The sequence below is a fragment of the Trematomus bernacchii genome, unplaced genomic scaffold (assembly GCF_902827165.1).
Source record: "Trematomus bernacchii unplaced genomic scaffold, fTreBer1.1, whole genome shotgun sequence".
NCBI lineage: Eukaryota > Metazoa > Chordata > Actinopteri > Perciformes > Nototheniidae > Trematomus > Trematomus bernacchii.
In genome coordinates this window covers 101,339-120,834 of record NW_022987881.1, presented here as the reverse complement: position 1 = coordinate 120,834, position 19,496 = coordinate 101,339, and the positions used below count along the sequence as shown (strand labels likewise).

The following is a 19,496-nucleotide window of genomic DNA, read 5'->3' as shown; positions in this document are numbered from 1 at the left end:
AATCATGTACATTTCCCCCGGTACAAATAAAGGATTTCTGATTCTGATACCTAGAATCAAAGAAAGGAAAAAAACAACATATTTATGCATTTTGTTTGATTGTTGTTGTTGTTTTTACTCATTGTTTTTATAACCATAATTGATTTAAAAATAGGCTGAGAAATGAAACTCTCTTGTAATCTGTACATGGACGTGTATGCATTCATTTGTGGGTGAATATATATGTGAATGTGTATGTACATGTATATATATCATTTTGTTTATTTGTGTGTGTTATATACTGAATTATTTATTATTTATTCATATAATTTTGTTATCCTGAAACTGGATGACTAACGGGAGGACAATGTCTGTACTATATTGAATCAGTAGAATACATGTCAAACTAGTAGTTGTACATTTTTACATTTCTATGTGTTTTTATATGTCTCTAGTTATTCAAGTTTTTAATTATTTTTTAATTATTTTACTCCTATTGTGTTATTTGATATTGTATGTATTGCCTGTACAGCACTTTGGTCAACTGAGGTTGTTTTACATGTGCTATATAAATAAATAAAGATTGAGATTGAGTAGAATACAAAATAAAAAACGATGTCCATTTCATCATCAGCCCCTCCATCAGTGTAATGAGCTCTGCCTCTCCTGCCTCGTTCTGCCTGTTTGCACACAACACAAAGTGCTTCTCTTCCAGGACGATGAACTGATGAAACTCAAACGTAACACCACTTGAAAAACGATGACAAAAACATGACCCTCGCTTTTCAACTTTTACCGTGCTGTAAACTTTCAGGCAATTACACGGCGTCCTACATGGCGGAGTAAGTGGGTGCAAAAGCGGTAAAAAATAAAACCTCTTCACCCCCCCCCCGCGAGGAAACGGTTCCCTCGACAGATCCTCACAACAGACGGATGTCCCTGATAGTCACTCCTATAAACACTTTAACTTTCTGCAGGGACAGATTTCACTTTATTACACAGATCAAAGTGTGGAGAGACAGAGCGGGGGGGAACGACACGAGACGAATGTTCAACGTCGTTAAGAAAATGTAACATCGGGACAGAAGTTATCTGTTTCCACATTTCATTGCTTTTCTTATCGCTTTACCTTTCGAGTTGTATAGATTGTACAACTCTTTTTGATTCATGATTAATATAACATGCAATTTAAGGATATATGTATAAAACGTAAAACCTTACTGCCTGAGCTTCTGTATAAATGCACTGTGATGTCTAAAAACATACTTTACAATCTGTTACTTTCTGTTTAGAGCACTTTTCCTACTGATCACATTGTTGTGGTGATTTGAGACGAGTTTACTCAACATCATTGAGTTTAACCCTCCTGTTGTCTTCGGTGTCAAATCTGACCGATTCACTACTTTCATCAATCATAACTTTTTTGTTTTACATTCGATTGCATTAAGGCTTTATGATATCCTTCACAGTAGACATTTGAACATATAAAATTGCTGATCACCACTTTCATTGAATTTTGGATGATTTAGTGGCACGGTCAAAAATGACCGCCATAAAGAAAAGGAATTAGTAACCATCCGGATCAGATAAAACACACACACAAATACTCTAGATGTGTTCCCCCCCCCTTATGTGCCCATCCCCCCATGTGAATCACACCTGGCACACACACAGAACAATTTGATACATTTCCCGCTCTTATGTGCCCATCCCCCAACATGGATCACACCTGGCACACACACACACACACACACACACACAGAACAATTTGATACATTTCCCGCTCTTATGTGCCCATCCCCCCACATGGATCACACCTGGCACACACACACACACACACACACACACACACACACAGAACAATTTGATACATTTCCCGCTCTTATGTGCCCATCCCCCCACATGGATCACACCTGGCACACGCAATACATGTTCAGTGTCTATTCTTTGTATATTTACTGCAGTTGTTCATGTATACCAGTAGTCTGATACAATATGTACAGTTTGAAAGGGTGTTAAATGAAATGTGGTGATGATTAATGGTTATTGTGTTAATGTAATAGCAGTTTAAACAGGACCGGTCAAATTTGACCGCGGACACCAAAGTAAGGGGGGGAACATGAAGACAATAGGAGGGTTAAGCTAAACATAGTTACATTTTTCGACATGTAACATGATTGCTAAATAAGCAAGCCACTGTATTTATGTTTTTTTCTACTGATGCCATATTTCATCACTTCCTGTGGGACAGATTTCACTTTATTACACGGATCAAAGTGTGGAGAGACAGAGCGAGGCGGAACGACACGAGACACATGTCCAACGTCGTTAAGAAAATGTAACATCGGGACAGAAGCCGTTATCTGTTTCCACATTTCATTGCTTTCGTACCTTTAGAGTTGTATAGATTACAAGTCTGTTATTTTGTATATTGATTGTTGTGCTTTTATTTATGTCTTAATGTGTGCATATGTATAAATGTGTCTGTTGATTGTGTCTATATACAGTAGGATGTACATATTTTTATAAAACGGACAAGTAAAATCAAGCAATCTGATTGGTTCTTACCCGTGGTATACTGAGCGTATACCACGGGTAGAATTGTAGTTACTTTTCACAACAAGTCAGTATCCCTCCGCGTCTGAGAAAAACTGTATACAGTTGGGCTGAAAAGCAAATTGCCTGCTTCGCGTCGGGCCGAACCACGCCCCTTAACTGTGATATAATGGCCATATACCACGGCCTGTCGTGAGCTATTGCTTAAGTATACATATATTTATATATGTTTGTATTTTGGCATAATAATGGCATTTCGATCTCTCTGTCTGTACACACAAACTGAAAGATTAAGTTGACTTTGATTAAACAACTCTTTTTGATTCATGATGTATAAAACATGCACATTCAAATGGTGCTCCTTAAGAAATGATAAATGCTTAAAAAGTGTATCTAACACTCAGCTGTATTAACTGCACTGCCTAGTATCTTGTGTACGTCCATCCATCTTCTCCCGCTTATCCGTGGTCGGGTCGCGGAGGTAGCAGTTCCAGCATATGTGATGATGTAATTTAAGGATATGTGTATACAAACGTAACATCTTACTGCCTGAGCTGCTGTATAAATGCACTGGGATGTCTAAAAATATACTTTACAATCTGTTACTTGTTTCTGTTTAGAGCACTTTTCCTACTGATCACATTGTTGTTGATTTGAGACAAGTTTAGTTAACGTAATGAGAGTTTGAGTTAGTTCATCTTTCTGTTATTTAAAGTAAACATAGTTAAATAATGGGACATGTAGCATGGTAGCTAAATAAGCAAGCCCCTGTATTTACATGTAAGTGTTTCTCTATTGATGCCATACTTCATTACTCCCTTTGGGGACATATTTCACTTTATTACACAGATCAAAGATTGGAGAGACACAAAGACATAATGATCTTGTTTATGTGGAATCTCATAGAGGTCGTTATTGCTTTTGACATTTATTTATCATCGTCTCACTAAAGACTTTCATAGATTACATTTACTTCCTATGTTATAAAAGATATGATAGTAATTCAAGAGTCTTATATTCAGATTACAATCATATGTAACCTTCAATCAACAAACCTTAACCTTGTGATTTCTTTATGTAAACGGCACCATTTCATCATGAATCCATTTCTACCCTCCAGTGAAGTCACAAAACAATGCTCTTGTGAATATGAAATCTCATAAAGGTCGTTATTGGTTTCCATATTTTATAGCATGTATGATCGTCTCCCTAAAGACTTTCATAGATTACATGACATATAATATCTCAAGAGTCTGACTATGAGATATTTAGATAAACATGGAGGTGGAACGTCTTCTACTTGATACATATAACCTTCAAAACCCCTTTTTTTATGTTATTGGCCTAATTTGACCATAAAATCCATTTATTTCCTCCAATAAAGACAATGCTCTTGTGAATGTGACATCTCATAGGGGCTGTTATTTGTTAATTTATTGTATGTACTGAATTATCCTCTCACCTATAGAGTTGTATAGACTATATAACTCTTTACATAAAAATAAGGGAACTTGCTGCATATTCACTCATCAAACCTCCACCTCGAGTTAATGGCACCATTTCCCCATAAAACCCATTTATATGTGTGTCGTTATCAGAGGTGGGAAGTAGTGGAGTACAAATACTTCCTTACTGTACTTAAGTAAATGTTTCTGGTATCAGTATTTTACTCCACTACTTATTTTTCTGACGACTTTTTACTTTGACTTCTTACATTTTGAACACAAATACCTGTTCTTTCTACTTCTTACATGTTGAACACAAATACCTGTACTTTCTACTTCTTACATGTTGAACACAAATACCTGTACTTTCTACTTCTTACATGTTGAACACAAATACCTGTACTTTCTACTTCTTACATGTTGAACACAAATACCTGTACTTTCTACTTCTTACATGTTGAACACAAATACCTGTACTTTCTACTTCTTACATGTTGAACACAAATACCTGTACTTTCTACTTCTTACATGTTGAACACAAATACCTGTACTTTCTACTTCTTACATGTTGAACACAAATACCTGTACTTTCTACTTCTTACATGTTGAACACAAATACCTGTACTTTCTACTTCTTACATGTTGAACACAAATACCTGTACTTTCTACTTCTCACATGTTGAACCCAAATACCTGTACTTTCTACTTCTCACATGTTGAACACAAATACCTGTACTTTCTACTTCTTACATTTTGAACACAAACACCTGTACTTTCTACTTCTTACATGTTGAACACAAATACCTGTACTTTCTACTTCTCTCATTTCCCAAACAGGCTGGTTCCTTTAGTTTGAATGTGTGTTTGGTGGCGTGATCATTATTATTTAGAGTCATTGCGTGCCTATTGATTTGAACACGATCCGTGTATCCATCATTTCCTGGTCTTCTCTAAAGAAGAGGGACCAATGAAAACGTTGTCATGTTGCCGTTGTTCAGCATGGAAACATTCATTAGCTAACAATGACATTATTGTTCTATTAATATAAAGGGAGGTCAGGTACTCTTTAAAACAGCTGCTAGTTATGGGTACTTTTTACTGAAGTACATTTCAAAGCCCTCTTTACTTTGGCTTGAGTAAAGAAGTTTAGTCAGTACTTCTACTTTTACCAGAGTACTTTTAAACAGGAGTATCTGTACTTCTACTTGAGTAAAGGATGTGTGTACTTTTGCCATCTCTGGTCGTTATTCTTACGAAGGGTTCACATTGCTGAGATACAACAGGACTCAGTTCCTTCATCAAACAGTAAATATTGAAGTTTCATTTTCCAGTGAGATTGAAAGATTTTGTAGATTAGCTTCAAATCTATTTCTGTGTTTGTGTGTTTTGTTGGACGAGTGGTTATTGTTTGCAGATATTTATTAAATAATCTGCGATCACAGGACGCTCGGGGAATTCTGCCCAAGTCTGGCTTCTGTCTCTGAGAAGCAGCTATTGTTCAGTAATCCTCGGGATTAAACCCCCATTCCCACCAGGTTTCTGTGAATCCTTAGAAAGTCATCAATCTGCCATGTAATCACAAGAAAATAAACACAGAATAATTAAACTCTTCTATCTTTAGTTTTACCTTTAAACCTCAAATATTGCTTGTATCCTAAGGCCCAATCCCAAACCACGCCCTACACCCTACCCCTACACACTCCCCCTCCGTGACGGAGCGTATCAGTGGACGTTTGCTGGAACTACTTGTAAACAGCTTGTTTCCTGACGGACACACACAGCGTTGAGACCGGTCAGGTAGAGACCGGTCTCCAGTCAGCACTGATGCAGACTCGCTGTTTGAGGGCTTGATAGCCCACTCCCCCTCCACACCGCTCCACACTCGTTGGTTTGGAACAGCACTTAATGTGGCGGACCCTCCGCGTGAACGCACAAACGGAGGGGTAGTGTGTAGGGGACGGTTTGGGATTGGGCCTTAATCAAGCAGAGCTGTCAAATCCAATTTAGAAACACTTAATTAAAGCAATAATCCTCAAACATACTTCCAAAAAAAGAGAGCAATCTTACGACTCTCTGAAATATTTCACAACTGAATAAAAGCTGCTCCTTTTCTTATTTCTTATTCTCGGGCTGGTGGACAATTTGAGACTCAAACACTCATTCAAACCCTCTCAAAGACTGAAAGGACCATTGTTGAGATCTACTCTGTTCATTTCAGAAATTCATTTCACTGTCCTTTGTGAAATAAGCACTGAGAACTGGACATATTTGACTATGACTTCAAAAAAGCATTCATTGTACATCATTTCCGTTTTCTTCATGGCATTTTAAGGATTGTTTAAAGATTTTATAGGAATTTGTTTCATGCCATTTCAGTCATTCCCTTCACATAACATGTCCACGTTATTAGTAGCCCAGTCAGCCCTGTTTACAGACTGAAATATCACAATCATTAACACTACTAGATCGATTGCTATGAAATGTGGTAAATAGTGAGTCCTGGTTTAGATTGAAGTGATGTGTCTTGAGAACTTTTGCATAGATTACCACGACATCTTTGCACTGATGCTGTATTCATGGGGCCATGAACATGAATCATAACACTTAGCTGCCAGGAGGACACATTTAAGTGTAAATTGTGTACATTCCCTAAAGCTTTCCCTGCTCTATCGTCCATTGGACCACAATTTACTAAATCAACATCATGGTGTATTCAAGAAGACTTGAGACTAAAGATCAAGACCATAAACTCATCAGGGAAATGTTGACAAAGTTAGTAAATTAAGGAAGAGGAAGGGTCATTTTATCACAGACTTCTATACAATCTGACTTATTTATGCCGCCCCCTGCTGGCCATTAGACAAAATGCACATTTAAGGATTTAACCTCATTGGCTTCACTTTCTATAGAGTGCCACAGTGACGCGTCCTAAAACCCGGAAGTAAGTTAGCATGTTACCACTTCCTGTTCCCTCGTCTCAGAGCCAATGGGATCTCTCCATAGGGTTTAGGAAAATAGTTGGAAATAAGGTCTGTGGTTTTGAGACACATTGAAGAGACGGATCACGTTTTGTTCTACGACATTAAATCCATCAGCAGTGACCCCACTGGTGATTTCTGAAGAGTGTACGTGTCTGAAAAACGATGGTTGTTACCAAGTGGCTGAATAGGACTACAGAAGTCGTGGAGGACGTTGTACGTCATTACGCCGAACACGTAAACACTCCTCTAAGTTTGTTTGCCGTGTTCTGCTTGAAAGCAAGTCCCTGCCTCCTGCTAACTGTTCAAACAAACGCTTCAACTCGTACCATTTAGAATCTGTATGTTTGAATATGGATCTGAAGTTGGCGTGGCGTTGAAGCAGCGACCCTGCTGTAGTTCCTTTATAGCATAACGTTAGCATTTTGCTTCTGGCGACTAGATTTATGATTAGAAAATAATAAAAGTAGGGTAGACATGTGGAGATTATCCGACTGAACAAAACGTGATCCGTCTCTTCAATGTGTCTCAACCACAGACCTTAGTTCCAGATATTTTCCTAAACCCTATGGAGAGATTGCATTGCGTTTTTGTCGAAGGAACCGGAAGACATCTGCCAGGCATTAACATATTAGCTTCAGTGTTAGCATGTTAGCAGTAGCAATTAGCAATCATTCCTTTGAATATGTAATTTTCTAAGGAGAGGGCAACCTTACGGAAAAAATATATGTTTTATTTCTAGATCACTGTAATGCAATAGGATTAGTTTAGGTCTAGCAGGTTTTTCTGAATCAATCCATAATCTTTTAAAGTGTTTTGAGGGACGAAATCTTTTCTGGGCACCTTATCTATTTATTCATTCATTTATTTACAACTGCTATGAGCCAGTCTGGCAACTTAGGTCTGGTGGTAAATTGGTGTATAATTATTCAAACCCTTCAACAGATTACAAATGATCCATTGCACGTTTAAAATGATGAATCGGCGACTTATATCTGTCCTCCCTAGTTCGCCATCATCGGACGCATCAATCAGGCAGCCATTCTTTCTGCTGACAGAATAAAACTGAGATCTTTTATGGTGATCAAAACTCTCGCCAACCGTTACTTCTCTCTGTCCCCATAAATGACCGGTGAAGCGTCCGTAAATCACTGCCCAGGACTCATAACTTGTGCCGCTTCCTCTCTTTAAGAACTTCTGCACCCGTCTCATTCGATGCATTCAAATGCACTTTAATTTATCTGCTCTTATACCTGAGAGAGAAGTGGACTTTCACAACAGCACACACTTGAAATAGAAACATGAAAGGAATAAAAAGGGCTGTAAACATTATGCTTTGCAAGTTGCTAAGGATAAAAGCGTCAGATAAATTAAATTAAACGTTATGTTAAAGACATCAACAATCAAAGAGGTTTCTATTTTATAACAAGTAAGGTTCAAAAGTCAGATGAAAGGGATAGAAATGCTGTATTAGCTTGAAGGGAATATATTGTTGAAGATAACTTAGGACGGCGTTACGGGGAAAATGGATGTCTACCAGTTGGAGGATCAGAGGTTTGAATGGCGACAGACTGAACTACCCTTTGATATCAATTGAAAAGTTCAGCAAAACTATGACAAAAAAGTACGAAACCTGCATTTTAAGGCATCAACAATCTCCGAAAGAAAGCAGCTCCTTCAGAAACTCAGAAAGAGTAATGATCTCCAACTTTGAAATCTTCCTTCCTCATCTATTAAACTCAACCTTCAGTTTGTGTGTGGTGCGCACGTTCAAGAACACCACGGCTGCTTCCACGCCTCTCACTCAGACGCGTCGTTTGTCACCTCCAGACACTTCATTTTTCACTGCTGATTAATGCCAAATCACAGCATCGAACCGATATACGCACTCATTCCTGCCTCTGTCCATTAGGCTTCTTAACACTCACATGTAATGTAATATACTTTTAAATGTTGGCCATAAGGGTTGTACAATAGGTCGCCATTGTCAGTATGTGCGTCTGTGTTTTGTGTTTGTGCAAACGGTGTATGAGTGATGATATGTGTATGTATTTTAATGTTTATTATGTTTGTATTGGGAAAATACTGAATGTCCTCTTCCAATATCAGAGTACACATGATAACAAAGGTATCCCAACTGTAGCTGTGAACATGACAGGATGTATGATTACCTAGAAGAGCATCAGGACTGTTTGAGGCATATGATAGCTATGTGATTAACATGATGATTCAGCCTCTATGGAGATAGACATATGACAAGCATGCTCATTTCTGACGTGGAGCTAATCTGAAGTAAACATTGAATACTGCTTTCTATTCCTCCATCTTGTGACTGTGTAACTCCCTCTCTTGGATATCAGCATGTGAAGGACACTGTTCAGGAACTAGTTGATGCTCTGTATGTGATGACTACTTCCATTCTGGAGAGGATCAGAGATACATGGATCCTGAGATTGAAGCTCAAGCCGGTGACCAGTGATATTTTTCTAACCGTTTGTATATGTACATGTATGCGGAACTGCAGGACGGAGTCCAGAACAAATGTCCTTACGGGAACAATAAAGTATATCGTATCGTATCAAATAAAAAGGCGTCTGGTTTACCTTCAGCGTGGTGGACCCCAGCTCCAGACCCACCAGAACCGTCCGGTCCACCAGCTCTGCTATCCGGGGGTCGGCCACCTTCAGGGAGTCCTGCACCAGGTCCGTGACGTCCACCTGCCAATCAGGGCCCAGCATGGTGATCACCTGGTCCGTGCCCTCCGTGGAGGTGGTGTGGAACTGGGTCAGCACTTTGACCCCGGCCCGCTGGTACTGAAGGGTGCAGCCGCGACTCACCCTCGGCTCATCCTCATCCTCGTCTGCATCGCTGTCTCTGGTGCTCCTACGGGGGAGAGAGGGGACATTCATTAGATACATCAAGTGGTCCTGTTGTGCTTTTTGTGGTTTCCCTTTCCTGTAGTCGTGTGATATATAGGTTTTTGTGCATGTAAATGGTCTGCAAAGGCTAAAATCCCTGTGTCTCCAACAACCCCCCCCCCCCCCCCATACATACATACTGATATACACCTGAACATCAGCAGGAGGGGACTCTTTAAAGTAGAGACACTACATACTGATATACACCTGAACATCAGCAGGAGAGGACTCTTTAAAGTAGAGACACTACATACTGATATACACCTGAACATCAGCAGGAGAGGACTGTTTAAAGTAGAGACACTACATACTGATATACACCTGAACATCAGCAGGAGAGGACTCTTTAAAGTAGAGACACTACATTACATACTGATATACACCTGAACATCAGCAGGAGAGGACTCTTTAAAGTAGAGACACTACATACTGATATACACCTGAACATCAGCAGGAGAGGACTCTTTAAAGTAGAGACACTACATACTGATATACACCTGAACATCAGCAGGAGAGGACTCTTTAAAGTAGAGACACTACATACTGATATACACCTGAACATCAGCAGGAGAGGACTCTTTAAAGTAGAGACACTACATACTGATATACACCTGAACATCAGCAGGAGAGGACTCTTTAAAGTAGAGACACTACATACTGATATACACCTGAACATCAGCAGGAGAGGACTCTTTAAAGTAGAGACACTACATACTGATATGAACCTGAGAATATGCATATTATGTCCTCTTTAAAGTCCTCTCTGTTATGATATATACTTATTTCACATATAAAAAGTACAAAAAAGGTTCTCCCTCCACATTTAGACTTTATTTCTTATTGATAAATTCTACTTGTGCTTGGTTCAACACTGTAAGTCAACTTCTGGAGATATCATTTTCATCTCTTTCACGTCTGTGTTCTACAAGTAGCGATCAGTGATTTGTTTCTGTTGTTCACGAGCTTGTGCTTTCTGCTGGCAGGGCCTAACAAAGCAATAGTGGTTGTAAAACATACATTAAGGTCTTATTGCTTCAAAAAAGAAAAAGCGCTCGGAAGTTCAAACAAGATTTTATGAAAGTGTTCTTATAGGGAAAAAGAAAGTAAGACAAAAAAAGATCGGAGGCACTGAAAGCCTTTTTTTATCCGATTGCTATTTCAGAGTGATATACTTAAACATAAAAAAGCTTGTAAAAGATAAAAACAGGGCTGCGTGTTTGCTGCTTTGCGGGGGTTGTTAAACCAAGCCCTTAAATGCTCTGTGACTTTGTGCCAGAAGAGTGCATTGGACCTTTTTTTATTTCAAAATCTCGTTGGATGTTTTTGTAGATGGTGCAAAAAGCTCAGAGGTCCGATTTACATTCATCTACCGCAAACTCTGATGTTTCTTGTCCAAACTTTCAGCAGCTCTCGCTCCCTGTAGCGACAAGTCAGCTCTCTCCTGATTTGAGTAGTTTTCTTGTCAATATGTTGGTGTACTACACAGGGATTTGGTGTTTTCCATCGTGAAGTAACAAATGTAGTTGGAGTCTAAAATGCTATGGAAGTCCCAATTGGTTTCCCCCTTCAGTAGAGGAATGTGAAAACAGCTTTTTAGAGACAAACTAGTTCCTGAATAGTCGAGGAGGAAGCAAATAAAGTAGCAGTGCTTTTCAGAAATACCCATGAACACTGAGAGTGCCACTTGTGCAAAATGTGACTTGAATTGGGCAACAAACGGACTGAGAAGCCTTAAAAAACTTAAAGCCATCTCCACTCATTACTAGTCGCTGAATGATACTCAGATGCTACGTCTCAACGAGGGCCTTCTGTTCTCAAGGGTCTCTTTTCATTTCATAATTTGACATCGAACCACTGATGTGAAACACCTCCACACAAATCCATCATTTGATCTGTTCTGATGTGCTAGAAAGAAGCTCTCTGTGCCAGCAGGGAGGGATGATAATCACCAAAAAGCAGATTTGTTGGACCGATGCCCTTCTTATTTCACAGGAGCCCTGGGCAGCGGGGTTAAATATGCCAGGTGCACCCCCCACTGAGCGCAATCTGCTCTACAACAAGATGTATGAGTTACCAAAGCTTCGCTCAGCAGGCTTGACACTCTGCCAGTTCCTCTTCAAGAAGCGGCTTAATCTCAGCTCTGACTCTTTGACTTTAGATTCAGGAGAGGCAGCGGCACTCACAACGTTTGTTTACCAGCCAGTAAATCAGTTTGAGTAACAGGTTTCGATCCTAAGGCTAAACTTCTGTCACAAGGACTCATAGACGCTTAGAACGCACCTTTCACCTTTCATAAATTAAGTTAAAGTGGACCTATCATGGTATATTTAAATGATATATTGTAGGGCCATACCTATATAAGGTATATTTATACGTTTCTGTTTTCAAAATACCAAACAGATCATGCATTTTAGCCATGCCTCATTTCGCTCAATTTGCACTTTTTTTTAGCTCTGCTCTGCAAGGGCTGATTCAGTGAGAACAGCACCACCTACAGGCCTGGCATATGTACTACAGCGTCTCCAGCGCTTTCGAACGGCAATGGCCGTGGCTGTCTCCTCCTGATTGGTGGAGTTGGCCCAATAGCCGTAGCGCCACCGTCCTGACGTCAGGACAGTGTTCAAATCTGGATCAGTTTTTATCAGATCCGTTGCAGCCCCTTTTTTAGAGATTTGGGTATGGAGGAAAATAGAGAGGGTTGTGTTTTCTGACACTTGGTGAGTTCCCTGGAACACCGGGGACACATATTCATGTAGAAAAGACGTACAACAGTGCATTTTGCATGATAGGTCCCCTTTAAGTTCAGATATACTTTATTCATCCCTATTTGGTATTCTTTTGTCCGTCACAGCAGCATGTACGTAAACAAGGCATTGCACATAATGTGAAATGAAAAAGAGTAGAACAAATAAACAAACATTTCAAAATAGACAAATAAAAGGGAAACAGAAAAGTAACATCTTCATCAGTTACATCTCTGCTCCGACTTTTCAATGCACTAATGTCCCATTAATCAAAGGTGGAAGAAGTACTCAGATCCTTACGTAAAATAATAAAATAACAGAGACTTAAAATATCCAATTACAGGTAAAAGTCCTGAATATTAAATGCTACTTACTTTGTAAAAAGAAGAATAGACTATTAACAACAACAGTATCAAAAGTAAACCTTTTTTTAATATAATTTAAACGTTAAAGTTAATCAAAAGTGAGCCATTTTCTGTTAAATCCAGACTGAAGACTTTTGTTTTTGCTGCTGATTTCAATTAAATAAATAACTCTTCATATCTAACAGTTTTTTACGTTGATTATTGTTTTATTTGGGGAGTTTTCCTTGCACACTGCACGGCTCTAAGGAAAGAGGTCGCTCCATGCTGTACACACTAAAAAGACACCCCTGAGACGAATGTATAATTTGTGACATTGGGATGTATAAATAGAATTACATTGATTGAATAAGTCCCTGGACAGCACAATGCATTGTTGCTTTTACCTCTCCACCTTCCCTCCCTTCTGCTACTTTCTCTTAGCACGCCACCCCTGCACACGCATCATTTCACCCCAGTGCTTCAGCCTGTTTATACCTGAGCTCTGGCAGGTTTTTATGACGTATTGGAAAAAGAACTGAGCTTCCTATAAGGCGCTCATGGATCATTAAAGGTTCCAGTATGCGGTTGTTCATTCAAGTAACGGTAAGTTCACCTCATGAATCTCCTTCGCCGTGATTAACCTCGGGTCACACACTTATCACATCTGAGTCTATGGTTGGTTGAGTACTTTACTTAAAAAATCTATAAAAAATGCAAAGCTCTCTCATGTGATGTTGTTGCAACGTATCAAAGCCACTATGAAGTCAATACTGAGGAAATGATTGCCATGACAGGTAGAAAAGCTGCAAACGTAACATTAGTGAGAGAATTGATGCATAACATTAGCATAAACTGCGTCCATGCAGTCTTTAAAACAATAACAATTCAATATAATTATAAAAGGTGATTGGAGATACTGGTTTTGCTGCAGTAATTGAGCCATTTGGGCGTTAAAATGATCTTCCATATGGATTTTGTCTCAGATATTACAAGCTTACAAGCCCCTAAAAGTTGCATAGTAAGCCTTTAAGGAGTTATTTTATTTTTCCAGATGGTATGAATAAGCGTTTTTATGACAGCATAACTAGCAGGCAAAGTTATTTATTAAACAAATGGAACAAACCTGAAGAAATACAGAATTGTTGTGAAAATAATAAGCTGTCGTTTGCAGTGTCACAAGGTCTCTGTCGAGTGTTTGTGTGTTTTATTCCTCGGTTAGTTTTTATCGGGAAATTGTCTTTGATTACTTAGTAAGTAACAGAGAATAAGCTGAATAAACACAATCACCTCAAACTTCATAATCCTAAAATGTAGACTGTTTAAAGATTTGAAGATAACACCACGAGAAGTGAACTTAGACGGTAGAAACAGCTGCATTTCTTTAATGGCTCGGTTACAAACTATAACAGAGAGTCTATGTTACAAACTATTGGTAGACACAAGTCTTCCTAACGGAAGGTCTTACAAGCTGATGCATTATGGGACATGTAGGATGTAGTCGGGGAGATAGGGAGGACTTTCACTTTTATCAGTTTTCTACAACATCAATTTTGAATTATGTAAGACAAGACATGTAAAACAATGCATTAGCAAATTACAAGTGCCTAAATGAGCAAACCAAGGTCTGAACAGAAGTTAATTTGTTTATTTCTAGTTCTGAGATCAAGTCATAATCCGAAAAAACTGTGAGAAATCCAAGAAAAGTGAGAAATCTGAGATTTAACTCAGAGATCTGCGAAAAATACGAATTCTTAGTCAAAGTCAAAGTCAGAAATCTGAGAAAAAGACAGAAATCAGAGGTAAATCTAAGAAAAAAAAGGGAGAATTCTGGGATTAAACTCATAATTCAAGAAAGATTTGAACTCTGAGAAAAAAATCTGAATTAAAAAACAATTTAATTCACAAACCCTAACCCTAACCCTAATTCTCTTCCGAATAAATCGAACTTAAACACCTAAAACTAATTGAAGGCATACAGAATTTGTTTTCCAGATAATTAATTAACTCCAAAATAATTATTTTAAGGAATTCTGAGATAAAAATAAGAATTCAGATTTTATTCTCAGAATATTTCCTTTTTTTTCTCGGATCTAAATAAAGAAAAATCACTTTTGGTCAGATCCAAAGACAAAGATCACATGTGTCTCTCATCCTCTTCTGTACAAATCAAACTCAGACGCCTAAAACTAACCTAAGAGACATTTCTTTCCCAGATATATATAAATACGAGCTCCCTGGCGTTCGGACTGTGGCCCTCTGTGTGTGGGGGGGGGGCTGACAGTGTGGTTTAGGGTCACGTAGCTGCAGTTGTACTTTGGTAAGTGAGTTAACTCCACCGCACACCTCGTTACTCATTCAGTTAAAGGCGGTGTAAAACCCAATGAGACAGTCAGACTCTCCGTCTCTGTCAGGACTTCCACAACGAACTTTACTTTCCTGACTCAGTACCTGAAAATAAGGTTGATATTTTCCTCTCCCCCAGAAGAAAATGGTCTGTTCTTATTAGAGTCTCTGATACAAACGAACAAGCTGAAGCTCCGGTGCACACGAGGCTGCCCGCCCGATTACACTTTCTTTCTTTTTTTAGAGCATGTTGCCAGTGAGCAATTCTGCAGCAACGGCCCACTGCAGGAGACCTCTCTGTGAAGCACAGCTCAGGATGTGTCACGTTAAGAGAAGGTACGTAGGATGGAAAGACTGCAACGGAAAGGAACAATAAAAGGCGAGGGGAAGAGTGTCGAAGGTCGTCTAAAGGAGAGTCGGAGGAGTGAATAAGCACGAGATGGGAGGATAGAGAGAAGTTAATGAAAAGACAATAACTCAGGCAAAACGAAGCAGCTTTCGCAAAGTCTGACGCAGATAAACACCCGATTTGGGGGCGCTGGAGTATGGTTGAGATGATTAACGAGCTAAAATACATTGCTTGGGAGAGCTTACTTTGAGGTATTATTTACAGTGCTTTGTGCAAACATCATCTAATTCATTATCAAAGCACTTCATAATGACTGTAAACAAACAAGAGCAAGGTCAAGACAGATAGATCCTGCTTTCTCTGCCAGGGCTTTTCTAAGAGCCATCGTTCGTCAGAATTAAGATGATTTCTCGTAAATCTTGCTGCTGTCTCTCCGGTCTATTTTCCGCCTGGCATCTCAGTTCAGGAGCCTATAGTTTGCCAGTCTGCTTGGCAGTGGCGTTGTTTTGTTATTGGCAAATGTCCAGGTTGTTGTTTTTCAAGTCACAAAGTCTCAAGTCTTCAAATCAAGTACAGTCCTGTTTTCTAGACGTTGGGTTTTAGTCCTAAACAAGTCAAAATAAGAAACACCAATACAACTACCTGTATAGTTAAAGGTATAACAAGTTACCATGATTCAATAAGCGTGATTAAAGGTAGGGTAGGTAAGTTTGAGAAACCGGCTCGAGATACACTTGTTGTTATATTCCATGGAATGCTCTTAACATCCCGATAGCAATGAATATCTGAAATGCTTTGACAAAAAATCCATAAATAAATATCATCTGTGGAAGCTGTAGTACTGTAAAAAGCACGACCAATCATTTTAGCCGGCCCGGCTAAAATAACTGGATGGCCTACCTGCCTGTCAGCCTTGCATCTGTGCACAAACTTATCTCGTGCCCTCATTGGTCATGTGTGCGTTCGTGTGTGTTGGAGGAGGGGCTCTGTAAGGAAGTGGCAGATTTTTTCCGGTTGTGTATTTTCAAATTCTAGCGATCTCGAGCCGGTTTCTCAAACTTACCTACCCTACCTTTAAGGGGAAAACTATGCATACGAAACACATGTGAAATGTTGAATGTCAGGTATGATATTTATCTCAGAAAATAAATGTTCTTTTTGGAGGTATTGGGGACTTTTTGAATATGATCGCTGACAGGAAGAGAGGCGAAAGTACGGAAGAGGTCTCGGGCTACATTTGATTTGATTTTGATTTGATTTATTTCGAATGTGTAAAACAAAAATACAAATATTTAACATGAGAATTATTATACTATACAAAAAATAAGCAGTGTCAAATTGATATACAAACATATTACTCTACTTACATGATGATAATACATGAGAATCATTTTTTTTAATCTGACCAAAAGTGATTTTATTTTGAGAAATCTCAGATCTTAAAACATGTTTTACTTTTAGTCAGATCTTAAAAAAGACTTCCCATAATGCCCTTATCCTCTGCTGGAGGAAAGGAAGGTAAACCGCCTCTAAACTGGGAAGTTGTGATGCCATGTTCAGCCTCTTAAGGCCCTGACACACCAAACTGACACCAAAGAACACGTCCCGATGGACCCGACTGTTGTGTCGCCTCACGTCTCCTGCGTCTTGGCCATGTGTCGCACTGGAACACACCGCAAAGACTTCAGCCGACGGCCAAGTAGCACGTACGAACTGCGCATGCGTGAGTGGCAATAACTCTCCTTACCAGCAGGCGGCGGTAGTGTGTATTCGTCATTCAAAAGAGGAAACAACCGGAAGACAGACTGCGTGATATATACTCGTCCATCACAGACTGTTTCACATAACGACTTATAATCGAAAACATGTTTAGTGCGGTACTGGAAAATGAAAAATAATAGCTGTCCGTGTGTGCCTTCTTCAATTCCGTTTCGCTTCTCATGCACTGATTCGCTAAGCTGAACAGCCAATCAGAGTGATTTATTTTGTCGGGAGTGGAAGGTGTCGGCACGGCCGAAAAGACACGATGGTGCGGGACACACCAATCTGAGTAGGGCGACAGGACGCTCATCGACAGCCAGACATCTATCGACGGCCGAAATCGGCTCGGTGTGTCCGGGCCTTTAAACTCCTGTGTGACCTTACATGTAGGATATTTGTTCCAGAGAAGTGAAATGTCCAAACTGCAATTACTGCCTCGAAAACCGGAAATATTGTAATTTCATCCCATTAGACCTTTTTGGGAAATTGTTTAAATTAGTCTACAGTATGACTTCTAAACTTATGGTCAGAAGCATGTTTTTTGAGGTCAAAGTGGTCATAAACTTTGGCATGAAAGTCTAATCAGTCCATCATTATGTCCAAGTGGAAGTTTCTGCCAAATTTGAAGAAATTCCCTCAACGAATTCCCGAAATATCACGTTAATGAGAGCGAATAGACAGATGGATGGAAAACCCCAGAACGTAGAAACCTAATGGACAAATGGAATGAAAAAGGCTTTCATATTCCAGCTTTAAGGCTTCAGAATCATGGGATAACTACATGTCGATGGCAACTGAGCAAACTAAATCTACTGATGAAGGCCATATGAAGCAGTCATATCGTTCACATGACTGAAGAACAAGCGTCATTTTACCTTGGCTGGAATTGTGTTATCTGCATAAAAAATAGTTTTTACAAATGTGATATCTTGCATAAGATATGTGTAAATACGTGTGCATTCATCATGTGTTAAAAATTGTGAATCTATGTGTTTTTCGTGAGCTATTTATTACTTTTCCAGACTATTTTGATGTTGATTCGTGCCTCAGCATCAGACACTTTGACAAGAAGAATACCCTGAAATTAGATTTTGGGCTCTTTTCAAAATAATATAAATGCAACTGAATCAATCAAGAGGTGCACACATGAGGAGGAATTGATTTCCTGTGAAGTAAAACGTCTTTCCAAACAGCACAAGCCACACTAAGACTTGAAAATCAAAGGTTGTTACGACTCTAAAATACATTTTTCATGTTCAAATAGCACCAAGTGAATACCAGTGTGATACTGATATTAGTGTGGATCAGGCCACAGAAGAATACAAAATACTATATCTCATACATCCAAAGATATATCCGACACCCCCGCCTGGAATACGATGAGTTCTTTTGGAAAGGTCTAGCCAGTATCAGCAGCTTCAAATGTCTGCATGTGGCACCAGTGAGAATACTAGAATCTGCCTTTGTCTGCAGTTACCTGATGCTGCAAAGAACTACAGGGACAAGTAAAAGGAAATTGCATCCTCTCAGCAAATCCAAATGACAGCATGCAACAAAAAAAACGACCTGCGGTGAAATGAATTCTAGGGCCGGGCTGAGTGGCAATCACAGAAACCTAAAATAGCTCACAAGGGCTGTTTGATTATTGTTTTCATGGGGGCACAACACAAGTTATATGCCTGGGAAATAGTTTGGAAGATTTGCAGCGATACATCATTTGAATAAACTTTGGAATCACCAACTATTGATATTCAGGGGGTGTTGAATGACGGAGAAACATCGTTATAGAAGAGTTATTCCTTATGTGGACACCTGGGCCTGGTTAGTATGGACAAATGGCAAACACTATTCAAAATCTATCTATCTATCTATATGATTTCTCATCTGCTAATTTAAAATCCTGCGCCTTTTTGATGATAAATAAATGAATGAACGGTGCTAAAGTGGACATACAAGATGCATTTTACATAATACCACACCACCTATAGCACATTAAAGCCCCTTTTGAGAAATGACGCTATGCGAGATGTTTGCAAAGCACTCTGGGTCATTTGAAACATCTTATATCTTCTCCTTAAA

At 39.2% G+C, this 19,496-nt stretch overlaps 1 protein-coding gene across 1 annotated transcript in view; it reads right to left on the bottom strand.

Annotated features, from left to right (window-relative positions):
• The window catches only part of tmem132e (transmembrane protein 132E), a gene marked incomplete at its 5' end in the record, with an annotated part of 92,662 nt that overhangs the window by 22,445 nt on the left and 50,721 nt on the right, over window positions 1-19,496 (bottom strand). Inside the window, one exon of the mRNA XM_034114137.1 lies at window positions 9,562-9,841. Within this exon, the coding sequence (XP_033970028.1) occupies window positions 9,562-9,841 (280 nt within the window). The remainder of the gene's footprint in view (window positions 1-9,561; window positions 9,842-19,496) is intronic.